General features: G+C 42.1%; 2 protein-coding genes across 5 annotated transcripts in view; both read right to left on the reverse strand.

The window, feature by feature from the left end:
• The window catches only part of BIRC6 (baculoviral IAP repeat containing 6), a 194,194-nt gene extending 191,878 nt beyond the window's left edge, over nucleotides 1-2,316 (reverse strand). For both annotated transcript variants that reach the window (XM_068415935.1, XM_068415930.1), the window contains exon 1: nucleotides 2,064-2,316. In XM_068415935.1, coding sequence (XP_068272036.1) covers nucleotides 2,064-2,316 — 253 coding nt within the window. The remainder of the gene's footprint in view (nucleotides 1-2,063) is intronic.
• Nucleotides 2,317-5,823: 3,507 nt separating this feature from the next.
• On the reverse strand, nucleotides 5,824-22,210 carry YIPF4 (Yip1 domain family member 4). 3 transcript variants are annotated; one of them, XR_011049037.1, is made up of 7 exons: nucleotides 20,265-20,474; nucleotides 16,533-16,686; nucleotides 13,514-13,685; nucleotides 11,293-11,370; nucleotides 9,301-9,414; nucleotides 8,640-8,787; nucleotides 6,796-6,883 (listed from the first exon to the last, which is right to left on the reverse strand). XR_011049037.1 is itself a non-coding variant. In XM_068410944.1 (6 exons), exons 1-6 carry the CDS (start codon nucleotides 21,958-21,960, stop codon nucleotides 6,746-6,748), a joined length of 705 nt encoding a protein of 234 aa, XP_068267045.1. In that variant the 5' UTR covers nucleotides 21,961-22,210; the 3' UTR covers nucleotides 5,824-6,745. The 3 variants fall into 3 exon arrangements, 2 of the variants coding, with proteins under 2 accessions (XP_068267045.1, XP_068267037.1); XM_068410944.1 differs by lacking the exons at nucleotides 8,640-8,787; nucleotides 20,265-20,474 and adding an exon at nucleotides 21,912-22,210 and having other exon boundaries at nucleotides 5,824-6,883; XM_068410936.1 differs by lacking the exon at nucleotides 8,640-8,787 and having other exon boundaries at nucleotides 5,824-6,883.
• Between the last annotated feature and the right edge of the window lie 942 nt (nucleotides 22,211-23,152).

Consider the following 23,152-nt stretch of genomic DNA (forward strand, 5'->3'; position numbering starts at 1 on the left):
GAGTGAACACGGTTGCTAACAGCCTCAACAGACATCAACTGCTGAGATGAATCAGATTTCTTACGTGCATGCCGGTCTGAACCTATACAGACATTCATTTAAAGTTTCTTCAGGCTAAACTAAGGTTATAAATTTTTTTCCAGTAACGTAATTATCAGCTATACTGCACAGATAAAATTTGGGTAGATTGCAAGCAATTCTGTTGTTTCACGGGAGGAGGAGTAGAACCCATCTTTTACAGTCATGCTGTCACAGAGGAGACTGACACTAAAGGAAGTACACATGACTGAATGTAACAGCAGCAAAGCAATAAGTTATTTTTAAATAGTTACTATTTAGGGGAGAATTGTCATTAGCATTTTGAATACTAAATCAAATCCCTTGCAAGGATTCTATCACAGAAAAACTGTAAAACAACAGTTTAGACTTGGATTTACAGTTCACTTTTCTATTCATGAGACTTAAACATCTCCTACACAGACAACCAATTACAAATTAAGTCCTTGATTTATGCCCTCTTCATGCACAACTTAAAAGCAATTCTCAAATTCTGGCAATAGTTTGAAGAAAAGTAAGAAACGAAGTTACTAATAAAAAAAGCACTTTAGGAGATAGGATGGTAGAAAAAAGGGAATTATAGAAGCAGAGTGATCTGAATTCTGAACAAAGTGGGAAACACCACACAACAGCCTCATTTTCAATACAAGCTATTGACAGCAAAAGCAGCTGACAGCTTCTTAATAACTCCACAAAACTTTTCTTTAATCACCTCACACACTTAACCTTTACATTTTACAATGTACCAACTTTAACTTATGAAAGGAAATCACCGATTTTTGTCCTGTTCTCTTGACTTTGACATTGTAACACAGTTGCTGGTTTTCAAGGTGAAAATAAACATATTACCTAGAGCATGGCATCCCCGTACAATTCTTGACATTGCTATACCATATTCAGGTGGCAAACATCAACCCTTCACTAGCAGCACTCACAAAGCTAGATCTTATTAGCAACGCACAACTGTAATGAGAACCTGAACATGGAAACACACAACCAGCAAGAAGCATATCTTTCTGTGCCAAGGGCTGGTCTCACAACATACCAAATAACCCTACCACCAACATTCTGACAAGTACCTCAGTTCAAGAACCATTAATGAATGAGAAACAAAAGCTATCAATGGTATATGGATCTTCTTCTACAGAGCTAGTTTGTTAACAGTGTAAAAACACTAACTGGCAACAAAGAAAGCTGCTTCATAATTATGGAGATGCTACAGTCTTAGCCTCCACAAAGTGAGTACGTATTCATGCCTCCTTAACGTAATAGCAGGGATATTGTTACTAGCACCAGAGACAGTCAAGATACTCGGCAGCCTGAAGAACTATACAAATATATATAAAAATGTACCATGAAATAACTTTATGAAGGATTCTGACCTTAAATAATTCTGAGCTATAAGACAAATAACAGTTTCAAGAAATAAGCCTTCTTAACAAACCCAGATGAAGGCTCAATAACCATACTACTACAGTATCACATATCAGTAAGAACTAGAACTATCCCTATCCTGCATAACATGCCTCTTCCCATCTTTGAAAGGTTCAACATCACGTCACCCACAAGAACACCCGAAAAAGTGGAATAAAAAAATACAGCCCTATACATCACAGCCTTCCACCCCCATTTAATCTTTCAGTAACCACGCCAATACATTTCACAGAAGAAAAACACCACGGTGCTGCCCACACGACTACCTCTGCCCTGAAGAGCAGGAACCGTTCAGGCTTGAAAAACAAGAAGGGGTGAAGGAGAGTCAGAGGCACCCCCCGGCGCCAAGGGCCCGAACCAAGCACGGCCTCTCCCCCTCGAGCCTCCCCGCGCGGAAACCCCTCGCCCGCCACGACACCTGTTTTCAGGCGAGGCTCCGGCCCGCCTCCCCCGCGGCTCCGCAGCGCCGCGATCGTGCCCTGCAGCCGCCCCGGGGGCTGCCACGGCCCGCTCGCCCCGCCGCCCGGGCAGCGGCCGAGGGGCCCGGCAGGCCGCGGGGGCCCCGCGCTCACCGTTGAGTGCCGACGCCTGCAGCGTGGCCCCCGAGGTGCCGTCGATGACTTTGATGGCGCCGCGAGCGGTCACGGCCAGGATGGCGTTGAGCGCCGGGTGGTAGCACAGGCTGCAGAGACCGTCGGCGTCGCAGCGCAGGCAGCCGTCCCGCAGCAGCAGCCACTCGCAGGAGCCTGGCCCGGCCGACACCGGCCCGGGCCCGGGCCCAGCCGGCGCCGCCGCCGCTGAAGAGCAAGAGGCCGCCGCAGCCATCTTGCCGGCCGCTGCCGCCACCGCCCTCAGGACAAGAGGCCCGGGGGGAGCCGCTCACTGACAGTCCCTGGAGCCGCCGCCGCCGCCAGTCACCATCCGGGTCCGGGGAGAGGGGGAAAGGGAGAGCGCCAGCGTGAGCGGGAAGTGACACAGCCGCGCCGGATGCGGAACCGACCGCCGGCTGACACCGGGGGCGGGGCGCGGTGCTAGCAGCCCTTCGTCACGGAGAGGGGCGGGGGGCAAGGAGAGGGGCGGGGCTCCGCTGCGCGCGCGCATCCTCATCCTCCCCCTCCCTCCTTCATACGCGCGCGGCCGCGCAAAGGGCAGCAGCCTTCTCGTGGGCGGCGTGTGCATGCGTGGGGAGGGGGCGCGCTGGGCGGGCGGCCTCAGCCCCGGGTGTGCCCCGCTTCGTGCGGGCGGCCGAGCGGGGGTGGTGGCGACACGCGAGGCCTGGAGCGGGCCGCCTGCAGGGGGGCGGCGGTGCGCCGGGGCTGGCCTGCGCGGCTTGGGCCCTGCCGGGAGGGCGCCGGCGGCGGGCCCCGGCCCCAAGCCGGCGGGGGAGGTTTCTGCCTCGGGGGGGGGGGGGGGGGGCTGCTCTCTGGTGAGGAGGCGGCGTAGCTTCTCCGTTCTGGCTCCGCTTCCTCCAGGGCTTGAGTGCGGTCAGCTGGCCGTCGGCTTTCCCTGGACCTCGTTGCTGCGGTACCGGTACCGCTCCGGACGAAAACGGGGTCATAAGCGGGCGAGAGCGTGTGCCGCCTCCCGCCTCGGGGGGCCCGGATGGGGATTGAGTTTTCACACCCTGGCTCTGAGACTGGTTTTCTTTCTGTACTTGGAAGTGCGATGTGAGAGAGCCCCTTATTAAGTTGCCTCCAGCTTTGGTACCAAGTGAAAAAGGCCCAGTGCTAGTCTGCTGCAGCTTCGGCCCTTGAGAAGGGGGTCCCTGGCCGCCTGTGAGGGGCTCCTGCCTCTTCATGTGGGCCGGGTTGGGTGGGGGAGGTGTCCGTGTGTAAATACGCACAATCGTTCCAGCCTGAATTCTTTTTTTTTTTTTAAACCCCCAAAAGCAGGGATGGAGTCATTCTACCCATGAAAGCATTTTGTTCCGAAACAGTATTCACAATGCTTCAAAAATTACATCAGTATAATAAAGCCTTTTGTATTGTTGAGATTTTCCCTTTTCACCCACTGGAATACCAATGCAGCTTGTACAGCTAAGCCTACCTGTAGGCATTCTTTTATCTAAGTAGCATGTGCCATTAAAACATTTGAGAAGGCTTTTAGGCTACTGCTGGTCAAAGTTTCAAATAGAATGTGGTTTCCTATAGAAGAGTATTTTTATTAGAAGGACCCAAATTAACACAGGCTGCTGTGGCAGGACAATAATTTAAGAAATAGTGCCTGTGTAAAGACAAAAAAAATCAAAACTAAAACCACCCAGGCTAATCAAAATTGTCCTGAGAGCAAAATAAGCAGCTTTTAAGCTTGTTTCACTACTTCAAGCAAAACATTAAAGACCAGTAAGGGTAGTGAAAACTTAGAGCAGATCTGAACCTGTATGTTGTCCCCACATCAAAGCAATTATTTCATACACTTTTCAAGTAGGTATCATTTTTCTGATAAACGAGTATGTCTGAGGGCTAGAAAAGGGAGAAGCACATGTACATGTGTATGTGTCTGGCTGCTCTATACAAATCATCCAAAGACTATGTCTCATTATTAAGGTATGATACCCATGTCTCTATCTTGAAATGAGGTGTTGCATCTTGGAAAGGGATCTTTTTGCTAGACGGATGTGCTCCAGGTTTCCCGTTTTGACAGACAGAAGTAGTATATTTATTATGACAAAAATTTATTTATAGCCTCAAAGCTTGAGATTGATGATGTGTATAGGAATATAGATGTGTCTTAAGTCAGTAAATATAAATGAGCTTCATACATTCTATAAACAAGTTTAATTCACAATTTTTATAAAATATATCTTGTATTTACACACAAACCTCATCTAAAAATATGAGTTTGTTGAATGCAAAGGTATTACAAACTATCAGAACCATTTGAGAGCTGTTTGTACATATTTCTTGCACAGCATATGCAAAAGGTGACCCTAGAGATACTATGATTAAAAGGTGCAAATCTGCAACTGTGTACAAAATCTGTACTATGTTAAGTGCATATCCACATTGCATATTACACATGTGCCAGGTCTGTGGAAAGGAACAGTTAAAATTGCAACTATAAATTTCACAGAACACTAGTACAGAGGAAATGGAGATATTTGGAGATTAAATAGAACATTCTTGCATCCTTTGAATATTCATAGTCATTTCAGATGCACAGGGTCCATTATGGACATCTAATGAACAGTTAGGCAAAGAGGAACTAAGCTTAAAGCTCTCTGACAGCCTAAGTGTGTCCTTGCCCTTCATGTTTGTAGAGATGTTACTTAAAGATGTATTCAAAGGGTCTGGCTTGAGCCTTCCAATACTAGTTGGATATTCCTGTTTAAAAAGAAGTATAAATCATGAAGAAAGATATTAGACCAGATTATCATGCAAGATTCCAAAGCTAACATGCTTTTTTTTTTTAAATACACTAACCTGCAGGTTTGGTTGTTTTTTTTTTTTTTAGAATGTGGTATGAATGCTCACAAAACACTTGCAGATAAGAACTAAGCTGCTGGTTAGTTGGTTTAATATGACTCTGCAGTAATTCCACCAGAACTTCTGCAGAACTCTAAGGTGAAAAGTTGCCCACCCTACCAGTTTTTATCCTTTAATGTATTACAAGCTCAAGTATTACAATTTATGTCCAGCATCAACTTCAAGTAGTTCTGTTTAAAACCAACACAAGCATCAGCCACAAAAGCAGACTGAATAAGCTAAAGGTTTGTGGCAGAGCTGGAATTTAAATATGTATTTTGCACCAGTAATGAGTGGTAAAAATAAATTACTAAAATGGCAAGTCACACAGTCTAAAAAGCTGAAAAACTACAGTTCTTATAAGGAAGTATGTCCATCAGTGTTCAAAGACAGCCCTTGCTATTACCTTGTCAGGGCTGATTTTATTTGCAGCATTAAAAAAAAAAAAAAAGATGACATGGGGAATGCTTTTTTTCTGTTACAAAAAAAAAATATTAAGAAACTTAAGATCCATTTGGCAATACTAAATATGGAAGATTGCAAATGCCTAAGTTAGTACCATGCAAAGTGAACTTCAGTGGACTTCCCTTGTGAAGAAACATTACCATAAGGACCATTACATAAGCAATCACCACAGTACACAGGAAATACTTAACATGTCATCATGTTATTACGTAATCCTTGGATAGTCAAAATTAGCAAGACTGTAATTGTTACTAAGGCTGTAATTCTGCCTTATTTAGTGGAGGGAGAATCTGGCCTTAGAAATTTGTTTTCTTTCTTTTTACAAGGGATTAATAGTACTGTGGGGGAAAAAAAATGGATGTGTGTTAAAATACCATGCTATTAAAAGCAAGACAGAGCAAGATGTTGTAAAACATAGTTAGGGATTATTTTTATTTTGTCATCATAAAATAACATTGTTTAAAGATCACACAAATTTGATAGATCATCTTTTTTTCTCCAACATTAAGCCAGCACTACAGTTGAGAAAGGTGTTCACCTGTTTCTCTGTAAATTTATACTTTTAAGTAAAATAATTTGATTCTCTAAATATGCAATTTAATTAGTTATGTCACGCAGTAAATATCTTGCTCCTTTGGTCAGAGATAGTAAATGAAAACTTCAAATACTTGTATCTTCAATTTTTAAAAATCCAATATACATCCTCAACCAAGGAGTATTTACGCTACACACAAGCCATAGATACAAAATACACAGTATATACATGTTTTGAAAACAAATTGGAATTTATAAAAACTCAATAGCCAAATCAAAGTAATTGAGGCACTAAATTAAACGTAGTATCTTCATGTCTTGATTATACAGACTATTCTGTGAACAATCAGGACTGTTTCATAAATATATATTATCTACAGAATTTGCTGTGCCAAAAAAGCCAGCTGTGTTTAAGCTCAAAAGAAAGATTGCACTTTGAGATTGTTACCATAAACTTCTCATTTTTCTCCTCGAATATAGTAATCTGGTCCTAGTGCTTTTGGCACAGGTATGGAGCTGTGGTTTTGCTACACTTTCTTATAAAACACAAGGTTCTTTTATTTTGTTCATTAAAATCTGAAGAGTCTTAAACAAACCTAGAACTTTGATACAAATCTATACAGCTACAATTGCTTCATTAAATAATATACACAAATATGCTCTTTTATCTTAAAACATCTTGACAACTGGATACAAAACAGTCACTTGTATTACCTCCAGCCTCCTTAATCTTACGCATTATCAGTCTGCAAGGGAATAAAATATAGTTTCTGGCCACTTCTTGCACTATATCACACCCCAGTGTATAAGGACAGAAAATAAATGTATAATAAAAAGATTGGATAAATTAGAAGGGGTTTCTTGGTCTTGAATTCTTCTCCAACTAGTAATGATGCGGCACTGTATGCAGCCCAAAAGACTCCAAACAACTGAAAGAGAAGATGAACAGTCTCAGCTGACACAAGAAAATCTCTCCAAATAGCAACTAAAAATCAGTTCTTCTCTAATATAGAGACCCCCCAAAAAAGAATTTGGGGGGGGGGGGGAACTCCATCCCCTCCACACAAAAAGAATACACTATGCATTTTCATTTAAGTTTAGAGAAATATTTAACACTTAGGCATGTTATTTTGAGACACTTTTACTGAAGTTAGCAGTTAAGGATCTACAGTAAGATTTCTCTAATGTAAGACATATAGATACAATAAGGCAAGCCGTAAGCTTACATATACACCGATAATTTGAAACTTCACTGCATTAATATCTTTTCTCTCTACCTCGACTGTCCCCAACTGTTAATCCTTCCCTTTCTTTAAGCAAAAGAGTTACTGTACTTGACTCTTCCTCCTACAATACAGACCAGAGGGTTAAATTACCATTTTTTATTTCAGGATTCATCTGGCTCATAAGCTTTTCTTTAATTATGGTGCCCCCACCTCAAGGTTACTGAACCTCACATTCCTATTCCTTTCAGGTGCAGCAAGAAGCCTGCCAAAATACAGTCTGTATCAAAAACTATATTGCTTACTAAGTTAAGAAAGAACCACTTTAAAAGACTGGTAGAAAGTAACATTACCTATGAACACATATATATGTTATACATGTTATATGAAGTTAGCATGCATACTTTAAAAATAAAAGGAAGTCTTGAGGTCAGTGACCTTAACTCAAACCTCAAACTAACAAGGTTATAGCAAAAAGTAATCAGACATTATCATCCTCTAGCAGCACCTTGAATATTGATAAAAAAGAAAAAATACTTAAAACTGAGGGGCAGGCAAAAACACTGTAATCTTCTGCAAAACACAAGACCAAAGAGGGCAGACGTAATAGGACCCCAGCGAAGAACTTTTTCCACAGTTCTGTCAGAGGAGCTGAAGCCCCTTGAGCGGACTATGTGGCCTGTTCAACTGCCATAGCAAGAAAAAAGAAAAAAAAAAAAAAGGAAAACCAAAAAAACCCCAAACAAACAAAAAAAAATTGCATGTGATTGCATACTTCTGTTTTTGCTGCCTAACCTGGGACTGCAGAAATGGACAAGAAAGACAATCAAGATCATGACCGAATTCCCTAAAATACATTAGGAAAACTGCAGCAATTAAAACAATCGAGGTGCGTTACTTGAGTAGTTTACTTTGCTGATTGCAACTAGAAAAGAGATGACTGGAATTTCACTATTTCACTGCAAGTTCCCCAACTTTAGGACGGTGAAATATTTCCCCAAGCGCAGCGTCTCAAGCCATAAGAAGTAGTACTTGGCACAGCATAAGTAGTTTTGGCCATATGGGGCTTGTCCTGCATTTTCACCCTAATGACGCAAAGGTAAGAACCTTGCACAGATTCGCCCTGCAGTTAATGTAAGGCTGTTGGTAGTAATCAAGTAACAGAGGTTTCATTATTATACATTTATTTTCAAGTTATGTATTAGTTAATGGCAAGTTATTGATTTGCTTTCTGACTGTATCACTTAATAGTATATTTCAAGTTATCAAATCACAAGCACAGCAATTTTGTTATTTATCATACGCTCTAGTTGTACTTCAATTATACTGTTAACCAGCAAGCTAAAAGGACAGAAATCAATCAAATCAACAGAACAAGAACTCCAAAAGCATACAGCTTAGCCAGGAACAGAATTTTCTCAGTCAACCTTTCCAAAAGTTCAGCAATAACTTCAAAGGCTACCTAAAAGGGTTTTAAGAAGCAGTGGAGGTGTTCAAGAACATTATGTGGTTCTGGGATCTATCAGGGAACGTTGCTCATTTCATAAAAGGTGTCCAACAGCAGGTGGTATCAGGCAAGTTTTTCTTGCTTTGTGCCTTACACTCCACATCTGTAAAATCAGAACAATACTTACCTTCTCTGCAAAGTGTATTGAGAGCTTTGTACTGCTGCCACTATGGGAAGGTCTCAGAACAATGACTAACGTCACATTCACGCTGCAGTAACTAAAAATAAACTGGATGATGGGGGAAGGGATAGAACAGCTGCTTTTCAGATCATTTTGAGGTTTAACTATGCATCCTCTTTTCAAAATGATAATCATATTCATTTTAATGCAACTATTATAGCGCTGCAAAATACTTAAACAGAGGCTAACCTGATAACAGGTGGTGTTATAGGAACAGCACTGTACATCCCCAAATACTCAAAAGAAACATTTAAAACTGAATTTGCTTAGCAGTTATGTCCACCATGCTAACCAAAAGGATCACAGAGCTCATGTTGTAGTTCTGAATATTCTGACACATCATTATGTTGTCCTGAACAGATTAATACTTGAAGTGTTAGGAAAGTGACTTAAAAATAACTGTAAACAACTCTCAATAGATGATACTGAACTTACTTTTATTAAGGTAGAAACTACTTCAAATGATCCAACCACCAAAAGTACGGGCGCTATGACAATGAGGGGAAGTAGGGAATATCCTATCACACCAAGAACTTGGCCATAAGCAACCTGAAATTTTCAAGCACATAAAAACAAGCTTTTTAGTACTCAGTCTTTGTCACCAAACACAATTTTGTCTTGTTAATAACAGTATGAATAGCAATAATAATGTGTTATGTATTCATGAAAATTCAGCTAAAGTAAGCTCGCCAGTATGAAAATTGTTTTTGTATGCTACCCCCTAGAATTTTGTAATCAATCATTCAGTTCTTAGAAATATATTGTGTTTCTTTAAAAAAAAAAAAACCACTGTAAATGACAATTTTATCACTTCCAAGAGAAGTATTTACATAGGTTAAAATATGTAATTCCACCCACCCCTCACATTTTCATGTTCTGCCTTAAGTGGTTCTCAACTGCCACCCTCCATAGAGTGTACATATGGTACACAGGAGCACAGAACTAGAACAAACCCCTCATCACCAGCTGTAGTCCTGGCTGTCACAAGCAGCAAAGATACAATTTCCTGCATTAACATACTCATATCCATTATACATAAATAAATTCATAAAGTACATTAATGCTTTTGGCATCAGTGGAAGACCTAGAACCTGATCCCTCTAAGACACAGAAATCTTCTGATTTCCAGTTTAAACTTATTATGACTATCTTAAACAGATTTGTTCAAAGTATTTCCATAACTGTGTTTAGCTTCATGGGGATTAAAATGTCTGGTTTTTCCCTACTACAGTTTGAAATGTTCCTGGGCCCAGCTAGGCTTCTTGGATTTAACAGGGAAAACAGTGGCAAGACAAGTGACCATCTTGCAAGCAATCTCTTGGGGCTGCTGATCCTTCACAGTGAACTGTGTAGACCTGTACTTCCTCCCCAGTTTATACATTCTGATAATTGCACGTTTAGAGCCACAAAACAGATTGATTTAAGGGCATCTGTATTATGCTGGTATGCAGAAAAACCATGCAATCACCTTTATAAAAGCTTTTTTTTTCAAAACAGTGTTCACACAAGAAGACTCTAGCAATTATAATTAAAAGGAAAATCTAAAAAAATTCATGTAAATGATGTAGGAAGTCTGCAATGATAGTTCATCATTAATGCAAGATGCATAGTAAAAATATAAAAATCAAGTATCACTGTGTATTTAGTTCTTCATGACACAGTTCAATGCATTTTATGCTGCAGAGCCATTTTAAGAAGTTTCTACCCTCCCGAATGTTCTGCTGTAGCTGTCTGTGGGCCTTGCCGTAAGTCATTTTTTATTGTTTACACCCAAATCGCTTAGTGACTCAATTTGTAAACAGCTCAAACAGCTATTCCAACCCTGCTGGTGCAAGCAGCTGGAGGGAGGGATGTAGGCCAGAATTTCAACTGGCTTTGCAGTTGAAGAACATGCACTGACTTTCATCCTTTAATGGGTTCGAACTGCATCAGGCCAAGGATGAAAACAAACACTGGCAGGTGCTCTACCCACAAGCACTTTATACAACTGCTGGTAGTCCCATTTAAAAAAAAAAAAAAAAGTTTAAATAAAGGGCAGTGCAAGAGCGGTTCAAAGGAGGAGAAAGGGTCTCATTTAGCTCAGTAACCAAGAAATTGAAAGCACTTGTCCCTCAAGAATGGCCTTCATTTCTGGATCACAAGCACCTGTTAGAATTTCTGGGATTCATAGTACAAATTTCCAGATTGTTTATCACATCCAGCAAACCATCCATTGCACAGAAAGACTAGCTGACCATCTCTGTATTTTAGATTTTATTTTGGAGCCCAAGAACCTGAAATTTAGATGTTACACTTACCAACTGCATCCATTCTTAGTTGGCTGCAAGGTCCAAAGCCAAGCACCAAGAAAACCCAACTACTACTGAAAAATGTAGCCAAGACTTTACATTACCACCCTCTATGTCCTTTTTGTGTACAGGTACTTACTTCTCCTCCAAGAACCCTGGCCAGTAAAAAAATTGTCAAGGATCCAAATATCCAAATAGTTATAATCCAAGAAACAACCTTAAGAGACAAAGAACAATTAATTTATATTAATAATTTTCATTGTGAAAAATGAAAACTCATTTCTACTAAGCACTTTCACTGCAGTCAAGGATGCAAAACTGAATTCTGAGTTGTGGCAACAATAGCTTTACTTCATATCACAATTCAGAGATTACATTTACAGAATCACAGTAATGGTAAGTTGGTGAACATGGAATGCAGGTGCAATGTGTTTTCTAAGTATTGGAATATTGTGTCAGAGTAGGAAGGGTTTAGTTAAAACTAAAGCTAAGACAACCCTAGCTAAATCTCTTCACGTCCTACCTATTACAAAAGGTGGGCCAACCAATACAAGGAGTTGGAATCCTGCTTTTTTCATCCATAAAGACACCACTTTATTCTTTACTCAAACTGAGAACGCTCAGAAGAAGACGTAAGACTTTAACTCTCAGTAGAACTTGACGATAATTACAACTTAAGAAACAGCCCCAGACTCCTGGGACAAAGTCTGTATTTTTTCTTGCTGCTCTTAAACTGAAGAAGAAATCTTAAAATCATTCTCTGGCTTAACAGAACCTTCAAAGTAACTTAGCTATTCTCGAAGTTGAGGCACTGAGAGGATTGGAAGTGAAGCTCTCCCTTTTGAAGTACATTTTTAGAGGGAAACAATATCAGTCCAGTCTCTGTATTTCCAAATGTACAATGGCTGCACTTAAAAATTAAGTTAGTATTCAATTTTTTTGCTTAATTAAAAGTTCCAGATTCACAGAAGAATCAAATAGGGGAAGATTTTTCTTTAAATTTAAAACCAGATAAAAATTACAGCACCACTTCAAAAAATTAAAATAAATATAACGGCTTTATGCTATTTGTGAAAAAAGTGCATGGCCTCCTTTTACTTCCTCCTTTCTTCCACTGTCTAAAAGAAGAGGACCAGATTAAAGTCTTAGAGCAGGAATGCTCATCTCTCTCCATCTTACAGACCACCATTCAGTTCATCTAGACCAGCTGCTGTCAGTGATGCTGTTGCTAGCTACTAGCTTTCCTTCCTCACACATCTACAACTCTTACATCTGTATGGTAAATCCACTGTTCCTAAGAAACATTAGACCTACTCTTCATGTACAGTAGGTACACGAAATGCAGAAGGTAGCTTATCCGTCACAGAATCAAGGAATGGTCCTGGCTCTGCCTAGGAGACAGCTAAGTGGTTCCCTTGAATAATACAATGGTTTAGCCTACTCACTTCAAGTCTCACGGAGATGAGATACTGAGAGTGAGTTCTTAGTCAGCATTTGGTATGCCATATGGAAGCCAGAAGTCGCAAAGGGAATTATTTCATCTCCCCATTCACAAAAACCCTTGCATAAGCACATTCTGTTACTTTACATATGGCTTACTGCTATACTACGTTGTATTTAAAACTACTGTAACTACACGTACAGTCAAAGATTTCTGAAGCAGGATCACCTAGGCTCACATTCAAATTGTGACTATAAGCGATACCACTTCTCTATTTCAATCTGAATGTAAAGAAAAAAGCTAACAGTGTTTATGGAGGCTAATTAAATCTGCACAATACCTCTGAATAGCTATTCACCCTAGAGTTCAAAACGAATTATGGAAAAAGTCTATTGACTAGAGGAAAGTTATTTGATTGTAATCGAGCAGGGGGGACATAATAGCAAATGGCACTAATGAAAATTAAATATACCAGATCACAGTGGTGATATAGTATGAATTAAACAAGTGGCTTTATTTATCAGGAAATTAAAATTCATGGCATCCAAACAAACGTTCTTTGGTAACATTTTTTAGGAATAAAAAGCACGTTAACAAAAGGTCACAATTAAAACTGAAAGATTCACTAATATGACTATGAAGCCATTAGTATCAATCTGTTTCCTCTAGAAACCACATCTTTCCTTTGTTTTACCATATAAAAACAAGCCTGACATTTCATTGTGATTAACTTATCCGTGGGCTATTTAATATATTTCTTACTGCTGTCTTTCTACATATTAATTTGAGAAACAGCATTTGAAATGCTCCGCATTAGTATATAAGAAGACTTTCTACCTATGTAAGAATGCAAATTGCTTAGCAATCATGTCCCCAAATTTAGTTTAGTTTTCTTTTTAGGTAGAAGGCTTACACCTACCTTAAATTGTCCGTATAATGAAATCATTGAGAAGAAGAGGACAACTGCCAGAGGACCCCAAAAATCTGGATTGTCTCTCACTACCTGCCTATTAAACCCAAGAGATGGCATAGGCATCAACACACATCGAATTTTGTAGTAAATATCCTTCAGATCAATGTCGAGTTCTTCCCTGAAATTGCAAAGCAAGAGAGCATTACTACACACCACACTAATGAAACAGAGCATATAAAAGTCAGTTGGGGGCAAACAGTAGGTTTATTGAGCAAGTCTCCTGTCACCCATAAGGCCTTCCAAAACCATGACTAGCAAAGGAACAGTTCATCCACAACAAAGCGACACCATACCTTCATCCCACATTCAGTAACCGGTGTGACATAGTTAGATATATTTCATTATTCAAAAATCAGTTACATGACCGAGAATAGAAAACTAACACAACATACCCTAACAGTCTACATTAAGACAGTTGATCTATTTTCTGACATGCAGGAACACACGACACAGTCACACCACTAACTACTTTAATGTCAGAGACATGCATACACAGAAGTAGGATGTCTGTGTATTCCTATGCTGAGCAGTTTGCCCTGAGCACACTCATTATGGAAGCATTTTATTTCAAATTCTACAAGAAAGAATAGCTTTACATTCACAAATCCTAAACTATTCAAAATACTCGGGTAAAAGCAAATTTTTAAATAAAACAGGGTTTAACGTGCTTCAACAGCAGTAGTTTTCAGCAGATCAGTTTATGTCAATTGTTTAATTACTGGCTTGTTTCCAATATGGGTAAAAATAAATAAAAGCCAATTAAATTAGCAATAAATTCTATCAACAGATCTTGCTCTTCTCTAATTGCCTTCTCCACTCCCTGCTACCAACTATCTGTAAGCAGCTACAAATTGACCAGAAAATTATTCTGCATAGGAGGCTCTTAACTGGTTCATCTTGTCCTAGAGTAGGGGAAGGAAGCAGACTTTCCAAGTAATGGACAATTCTACTTCTTTAAGTTTATGAATTGACCCTTAAGACAAAACTGTAGGCTAGCGTTTTCCTTATGCAGTCATGACTGAGGAGCTCTGAAGAGTCGCAAGAGACTTCCCAGCAGATATCCCTCTGCTCTGCATTTAAGAGCACACTGGAGAAAAATGTAGAATCATATCCTAAGCCCATTTATGAAAGTTTTGTACAAGGCTTCGATTTATGCCTTTTTCCTCAGAAAAGCTGAAGCAAGAAATAAACACAAAGACATGATTCACCACAATTTGTCTTTTTAAAAAAAATTAAATACTGCTCATTGAGTCTCTCAAGGCAATTTCAGGATTGCTATTACTGAAGCTATTCCAGAATTGGTATTACTAACCTGTGACTAAATAATAAAAATTGTTCTTTAACAATGAACATCCCTGAATCTAAGGAGTAGACTACAAGCATCTATTTTCCTCCCTTTATCTAAGCAGAATGTAGCATTCTTATATTTTACTCTGAAGATTGTGTAACACTAATATTTCCTGTCTGGAAATAATTCTTTATCATCGCCTAGGGCTTCTGACAGTTTCTCATGTGAATAAACTGTCTTTCACACAAAGCTGACAGCTACTTCACCTAAGAAGTGATGGTAGCTGTAACAGGAAACAAGTGGCTGGAGTAAGGCTGCCCAATGAGAAAGAAAAGAAAAAAAAACCTCGCTCTATTGAACAAAATGCTTGCATGGTAGCATCGCATTAGTGAACTTCCCTTAACTGGCTGCTATTCTTTAAATCCTTAGTAGGATTCAGGTTACAAGGCTTCATTACAGCACATGTTCTGGGAATAGTAAGAACTGCATAAAAACTGCTACATGAAAGTCAGATTAAGGTCTTCTCAGTTAGGATGATTATATTCATCCTGCTTGCCACAAACTGATCATCTCCCTGGCACGTTCTCCTCACTCCAGCAATCAGCAGCTTAGAACACCTAGCTGTCTTTGAATCACAAACTTGGTTCTTGTGGTGTAAAAAGTTACACAAAAGAGGGAATTCATATGTTGTCACCTCAGTACACCATTCTGTTTCTTAATTAAAAGTTAGAGGTTTACAGAACAGGCTTATTCACACAAGGAGCTACTTCTGCACACTTTAAATTAAAGTACTTTTCAAGTAGCAGTTTCATTATTAAGATCTTCAGACATCTGTTCTCTCCCAGCACTCTCATTTGAGTTCTCCAGAGTACTCTCCTGCTCACTCCATTTTTTTTTAAGCATCATTATCTTTAATTCACACAGGAAAACACTGAGACACTGAGAATGAAGTTGCTTAGGTGCATAGCAAGGACTAAGACCCAGGCTGCCTGACTCACAGCATAGTAACCTTAACACAAACTTTCCTCAGCCAATCACGTTTCTGTGAACAAAACAAGGGATGCAGAGATTTTCAGTTTTAAGGACACTTCTGTCTTTCAACACTAACACCCTTTTAATCCAGCTTTATAAGATAGCATCAAAGATTATAAAGTTTGTGCTACCTGTCTTCTAGCATCCCTACTGTAATAAGCATAATTCACAATGCATTTACTTCAGAGTAACTGACAGAATTTACTTAGATTTACTTAACATTAATCTTACCACAGGATTGTCTTAGCCTGATTCTTTGACAGCAGTAAGAAACTCACAACATCAGCGCAAAAGAATACAATCTAATTTTTTAAACCATTACAAGATGAACGTATAAGAGCAGAAAAAGCCATAAAAGCTTTATGTTCTCTATGTACTTATAGAGATTAATAACATTGGATTCTGCCTTCTCCTTCCTTCTTGATCCACAGTGAATAACAAACCTCTCTTTTATACCAAAAAATCAAACCCCTAATGAGAAACATGTCTTCATTCCTGCACCAGAAAACACTCATTGTTCAAGTAATTTCTAAAGCAGAATTCTAGTCACAGCAAAAGGCTGAGGGACAATTTCAGAGGCTGCAAGTTGTTTGTTTTTCCTACACAGTGAATAAATATAGATACCCAAAAATAATTATGACATACAGGAGTGGCTTGTTATCTTCTGGGTCATCATCTTCCACTTCCAGAAGCCAGCCATACCCTCTCTGTCTTAGGAATGTAGTTGCAGTAGATTCTTTGATGAATTCTCCTCCAAGATTTAGCTTAACATCTGGAGTTGTTATGGAGCCACTAAGATCTTAGAGAAAAAGAGAAAGAAAGATATACCTTTTTATGTCTTGCCCAAAGCCATTTGTTTTAAAAGTACTGGAAGATAAACAATAGACATATAAAGCTACATGTGCTGGTCATCACCATGAAATATCTAAAGCTATACAATAAAACTAAATATTAAAAATTATTTGAAAGGGTACTTCTGGTTTTAATGCAATCGTGACAATGTTGGTTTATGTCTCAAATTACCAAGTTTAAGCTTCTAGATAGAACTCTTGTTTTGATGACACAGTGTTATGGTATGACAGAAAGGATTCAATTTGCGCTTTATCATTAAGCATTTAAAGGCATAAAAGGAGTTAACTAATGAAAGTCGCATCCTACTATAAGTTGTGGATTATTCACCCTTTTTTTGCTGACCATACTATACCTCTTTTGAAGCCCATTCCTACACAGTGGCATTGTTTCAGCCAAAACCATTCTCTGCTTTTATGTCCAATTTTTCATGAAAGGAAACATTTGCAGATGTTTTAATTTGTAGCCTGGCTTTAATACAGGTGAAACTGTTAGAAAAAGAACACTATCAGAGATCCTTAGGCTCTGGCCAATAAGGGAAGATACAAGGAGTTCTTTTCAATATACTATGATCTTGCTCTGCCACAGTACTAAAAAAAACAAAGAGCAATTTATGTGTGTCAAAGTCACCAACAAATATTAATTTTATTCTCTCATTGTATTCAGTTATATACAGATGAAAAACGCAAAATAGTAACTGAAAATATACGAAGCAACTTGAAGAAAAAAATACAGAAGAGGGGAATAATTACTCCTTTAGGAAATGATGGATTTCCATTATTAGCTAAAAAGGAAAAATCCAAACAGAAACATTGCAAATTTTTTTGTACATACATTATTACAAATATATTGAGACGAAAAACTCTCCTCTGATCCAACACCTTTTCGCTTCACCAAAGAAAATGCTATTTTGCTTTTCCATTGTTGTGTGTTCTTCACACAAAAAAGTTCCTAGGCGCAGAAGTCCCAAAACACCTGGCCACAGCAAGTACTTCTGAAACACATACTCACAGAGGCAAGTCAGGCCATATTTATAGATTACATTTGTGACATCCTCTACAAAATGCAACGTATTTTTATACAAACAAGATTTGTACAGTGACAGAATCTCACACAGTCTTCAGTCAGCATGTCTGAAGTGTCCACTGATCACTCGGTATTGCAATTAATTTAACAGAATTCTCTTTCCCAAATCAGCTTGCTAGGCCACTCAAGCTTAAATTTAAGCTTCCCCATAAACGCTTTTCAACCGTTTCATAATCAGGAGAGTCAATGACCCATTGCTTTGATTCTTGGAACACCATCTGCACGGGATCCTTGTAAAGATCACCGTAACTTAAAGAAAGAATTTCTCTTTGCTCCTGTCAGTATCATCACACATATACTCTTCTCACCAGACAGGAGCAAAGATGCCTTCTGCTGTTTACAGAGGGAGGAAAAAAAGAATAACATATTTTTAATGCCTGGGCATCAAGGTAGAAAATTTCTGAGGCTTTCTCTATTGTCACTGGGACCCTTTTGTCATTTAAAAATATTTTTTAATCCTAAAACACAACACTGCTTTGCAGGGAGAGGTTCTTGCTACTCTTTGTGCACAGATGTGGCTGTCAAAACAAGCAAATACAACAGTCCAACCAGCCATTTATTCCTCCTTTCACAGTGACAGCTGACAATCCATCCTGAGGCAGGGAAACTTCTACACGTCTTATCTACCGGGACTTCTTTTAGCAGTCGATGATTGGTGAATACCTACAACCACATTTTTTAACAATGAAATTTATTAACATGACCTTAAGTCTATTTTGCAAGACATCTCAGGTGGGACATAAAGCTGCAGAAACCAAGGTAAAAAAATCCACCACCCCCTCTTGTACAGTCTGCTTTGAATGAGATGGTTAACAGCAGGCCAACCGAGAAGAATCTGCCAAGAATTGATGGTTCTGATGCTTGCTAGCAGGAGTTAGGGTGCCTTCACTGCTACTGTCTCAGGCAGAGCACCACAGAAGTAAAACTGAGGTATCTATCTTTCATGCCTCATTTCAACCAGATGTTGTGGAAAACTGGCCTTCAAGACAGTCTTTGCTCTAGATCTTGAAAAAGAAGTACAAGAGGCAAAAAAAATACCTCAGTCTGTTCTTAATACTGTATCTGTCCACTGAATTGAGAACACCTCTTCAGCATTCTTTCCCACAAACAGCTCCTACCTCTCATGGAAATAAGATGGGAAAAATAAAACAGCTTATACTTCTATTTTTCATATGGATGAAGATTTGGGAAACAACGAGAAATCAGAGTGCAACATGTAGTATTTTAATTTAGAACTATCAAGCTGTTTAATTTTGTTTATGCTTTTGTTTGTTAGGGTACATCTACTCAGCATTTTGCAGACAGGACTACACTTGAACAGGCAGGAGATCACTACTTGATTGTGTCCATAACAAACACAGAGCTAAGTCCAATCCAACACATCCAACCAGCGAAGTGGCTGTATTGGACTGGGTTCAGCACTGCTCAACAAATACTTCCAAGTGGCAATCCAGAGAGTTTCCATTCAGAGGTACGTGGATCCTTTCCCAGGCTAAGGTGGAGAAGAAAAATAAAACAAACAGAACAACAACAAAACAAAGCTGACATTGTACCTGTTGAATAGTATTCCTTGTCAGTAGGACTGGAAAGTTCACCAAAGAACATACATTCTACACTAGTTTCTCCACTTCAATAATGCTTTTCCAGGGTGGGGCACATGAGTCAGGATTTATGCAATTCCCTACCCCTATCCACAATTACAACAGTAACTACATACGTACATAAAGTAGAATGCTTGTTGTTTAAATGGGTAGAGCCCAAAAGGTCATTCACCATCACAGTTAGCACAACGCTGACTCTGGCATGTTCATTTTCACAGTCTCAAGACAGATCTTCACGGCATGCTGGTACACCACAGCTATTTGTGCAGCAGTTTGGCAGCACACTTCACCTCCTAAACTACACACAGGGCTTCTTTTCCCCCCTCTCATTACTGTGTTGAAATGAGACATGGCACCAAGCCTTTGGCACAGCACGACAGCGCATGTGAACATACGGTACAATCATCAACAGACACCAAACTGCGCTTCCAGCGAAGCGGGAAAGAGGAGCAGTCTGTGACAGCGCCCGTCACGGGTGTGTCAGGTCGCCGGGCACAACCTCGATTGTGGCTTTCGGAGAACCTGAGAAACTGAGCAACACGGCCGGCTCCGCCGCGTATGAGTCTCCGCCAGGCGGATAACGCAGCCGCTCGCACCCGCGTGAAGCTCCGCTCCCGGCACCCTGCCGCAGCGGAGGCCCGGAGCCGCGGCCCGAGGGCAGCGGCCACCTCAGCCACCCCGCTCCGCCTCCAGCCACGCCACCAGCCCCGGGGGCGGGGGGAGGAGGGCCAGGAAGGCACCTCTTGCCTCAGCGGCACGGAAGCCGCCCGCCGCCCCGGGGCCTGGCTGAGCCCTTCCCTCGGGAAAGCGAGCGCGGCCCGAGCCGCGGCCCCGCGCTCACCTTCGGCGTCTGCCGAGGAGACAAAGGTGAAGTCCCCGTTGCTGGGCGCATAGAGCGGCGGCTGCTGAGGGCCCGGGGGCTGCATCTCCCCGCCCTCCGCGGGGGCTGCGGGGCCGGTGGGGGCAGCGAGAGACGAGCGGGCACCAGGGCCTGGGGCCTCGCCGGGTCCCTCCTGCGCGAAAGCCAGCACCCACCACCCACAGCGCAGGCGCCTCGCAGGGCAACAACAAGCGACACCACCCCTCCGATTGGCTGCTTGCAAGGCGCGCCGCGATTGGTCGCCGAAGGGCCAATGCTGACTGACTCCCCGACTCCGTCTCGGGGATCGAGGTCACTTCGACACCGATATAAAGCTCCTCCTGATTGGACAAGGCACGACCCGACGGGTGGGAGGGGTGCAGGCAGCAGCAGCAGGGTGTTAGGGAATCATAGAATCAACCAGGTTGGAAGAGACCTCAGGGATCATCGAGTCCAGCCGTTGCCCTGACACCACCCTGTCAACTAGACCACGGCACTAAGTGCCATGTCCAGTCTTTTCTTAAACACATCCAGAGATGGTGACTCCACCACCTCCCTGGGCAGCCCATTCCAATGTCTAATGATCCTTTCTGAGAAGAAATTCTTCCTAATGTCCAACCTGAACCTCCCCTGGCGAAGCCTGAGGCTGTGTCCTCTTGTCCTATTGCTAGATGCCTGGGAGAAGAGGCCGACTCCCACTCTACTACAACCTCCCTTCAGGTAGTTGTAGACTGCAATAAAGTCACCTCTGAGCCTCCTCCAGGCTAAACAACCCTAGCTCCCTCAGCTGTTCCTCATAGGTCAGACCCTCCAGACCCTTCACCAGCTTGGTCGCCCTCCTCTGGACTCGCTCCAACACCTCAACGTCTTTCTTGAAGAGTGGGGCCCAGCACTGGACACAGTACTCAAGGTGCGGCCTCACCAGTGCCGAGTACAGAGGGACGATCGCTTCCTTAGACCGGCTGGCTACACCATTCCTAATAGAGGCCAGGATGCCATTGGCCTTCTTGGCCACCTGGGCACACTGCTGGCTCATGTTTAGCCGGCTGTCGATCAGCACCCCCAGGTCTCTTTCCGCCGGGCCGCTTTCTAACCACTCTTCCCCCAGCCTGTAGCGCTGCATGGGGTTGTTGTGGCCGAAGTGTAAGACCCGGCACTTGTTCTTGTTGAACCTCATGCCGTTGGTCTTGGCCCATCTATCTAACCTGTCCAGATCCCTCTGTAGGGACTTCCTACCCTCCACCAGATCAACACTCCCACCCAGCTTGGTGTCATCTGCAAATTTGCTGAGGGTGCACTCAATCCCTACATCTAGATCATCTATAAAGATATTGAACAGCACCGGCCCCAGAACTGAGCCCTGGGGAACACCGCTAGTGACCGGCCGCCACTTGGACTTTGCCGCATTCACCACCACTCTCTGGGCTCGGCCATCCAGCCAGTTTTTAACCCATTGAAAAGTCCACCCATCCAAGCCCCCGGCAGCCAGTTTGTCTAGGAGGATGCTGTGGGAGACACTGTCGAATGCCTTACTGAAGTCTAGATAGACTACATCCACAGCCCTGCCCTCATCTACTAAGTGGGTCACTTGGTCATAGAAGGAGATCAGGTTGGTCAAGCAGGACTTGCCTTTCATGAATCCATGTTGGCTGGCCCCGATGCCCCGACTGTCCTGCATGTGCCGTGTAATGGCACTCAGTAACAGTTGTTATTGTTACCGCAGCGGGGGGTATGGTGCCGCCGCCCGCCTCCTGCGCCATCGTCCGGCCGACGGCCGCCGCGGCCTCCCGGGCGGCTGCGATCCCCCTTCTTTCCTCCCTCCCCCGCTTCAAGGGCTGCCCGCCGGTGTCGGGCCTGCCCCCGGTGCCGTTAGCATCCGTCCCTGGGGGCGCAGGCGGGGACCACGCAGAGCTGCGGTGGTGAGGCTGGAGCCCAGTGATCAGTCCCCGCCGGCTCCTGAGCGCGTCCCCGCCCTAGTGCCCCCTGCTATTTACGTTCGAGAGCTGTGGGTGGGCGACTGGTACGGGGGCGGTACGGGACTTGCACGCCACGCCCAAAGGTAGCCCCGGGAAATGCCGTACTTTCAGAACCCCACCAAAAGTATTCATGCAGCAAATGATTGTCGTGGAAGGGCGGCTGGCAGGACCCTGTGAACCGTGGGAAACAGCCCCCTCGGACTAGAGGGCTGCGAGGGGAGCTCTGATGTTTTTAGTCCAGTCTGGCCTCCCAGAACTGATCTGAAGAGAAATTCGGCATTTGCAGCACCCTGGGACAACAGCTTCACCCCCTCACCGCCATCTGCAACAGTTTTCCTGGTTTTCTTCTGCAAGTTGTTCATCCCCATGGCCAATGCCCTCTGCCTGCCGCCACCTGCCATCTGCCTGTTATCATGTTTAATTGTAAATCTGCTTCTCATTTCGTAGTGAAATATTTTCTTCATGTCTTTCTATGTGCTGCTTGACCCATGTAATCTGCTTCCTGCATACTGCTAAAAGCAGTATTTTGAACTTTCAGTATCAAAAGATTGGCTGGGAAATACTCAGCCTTTCAAATATAACTATGGACTTTTTAGTTTTCTTTCTTTGTTGAATAAAAGCATTATACCAAGTATTTTCCTTCCATGATGAATATGAAAAAATCCATCCTTTTGACTGTTCAGAAGGTTTTGCCTACATCTTTACTATTCAGCGATATTTTATATGGCTCCACCTCCCAGTATCATCATGGTCATCTGCAACTCTTTTGCTAATTGTTTTCCATATACAATCCTAAATCTCTTCTGTTACCTTACATCCTTTTTTCTCTCCCATTCTTTTGGATTTGTTCCCTCTCAGTATCTGTATTCAGTTTTCAAGGTACTTTTAAAGCTA

Source organism: Nyctibius grandis, chromosome 1 (genome assembly GCF_013368605.1).
Source record: "Nyctibius grandis isolate bNycGra1 chromosome 1, bNycGra1.pri, whole genome shotgun sequence".
In the NCBI taxonomy this organism is placed as follows: domain Eukaryota; kingdom Metazoa; phylum Chordata; class Aves; order Nyctibiiformes; family Nyctibiidae; genus Nyctibius; species Nyctibius grandis.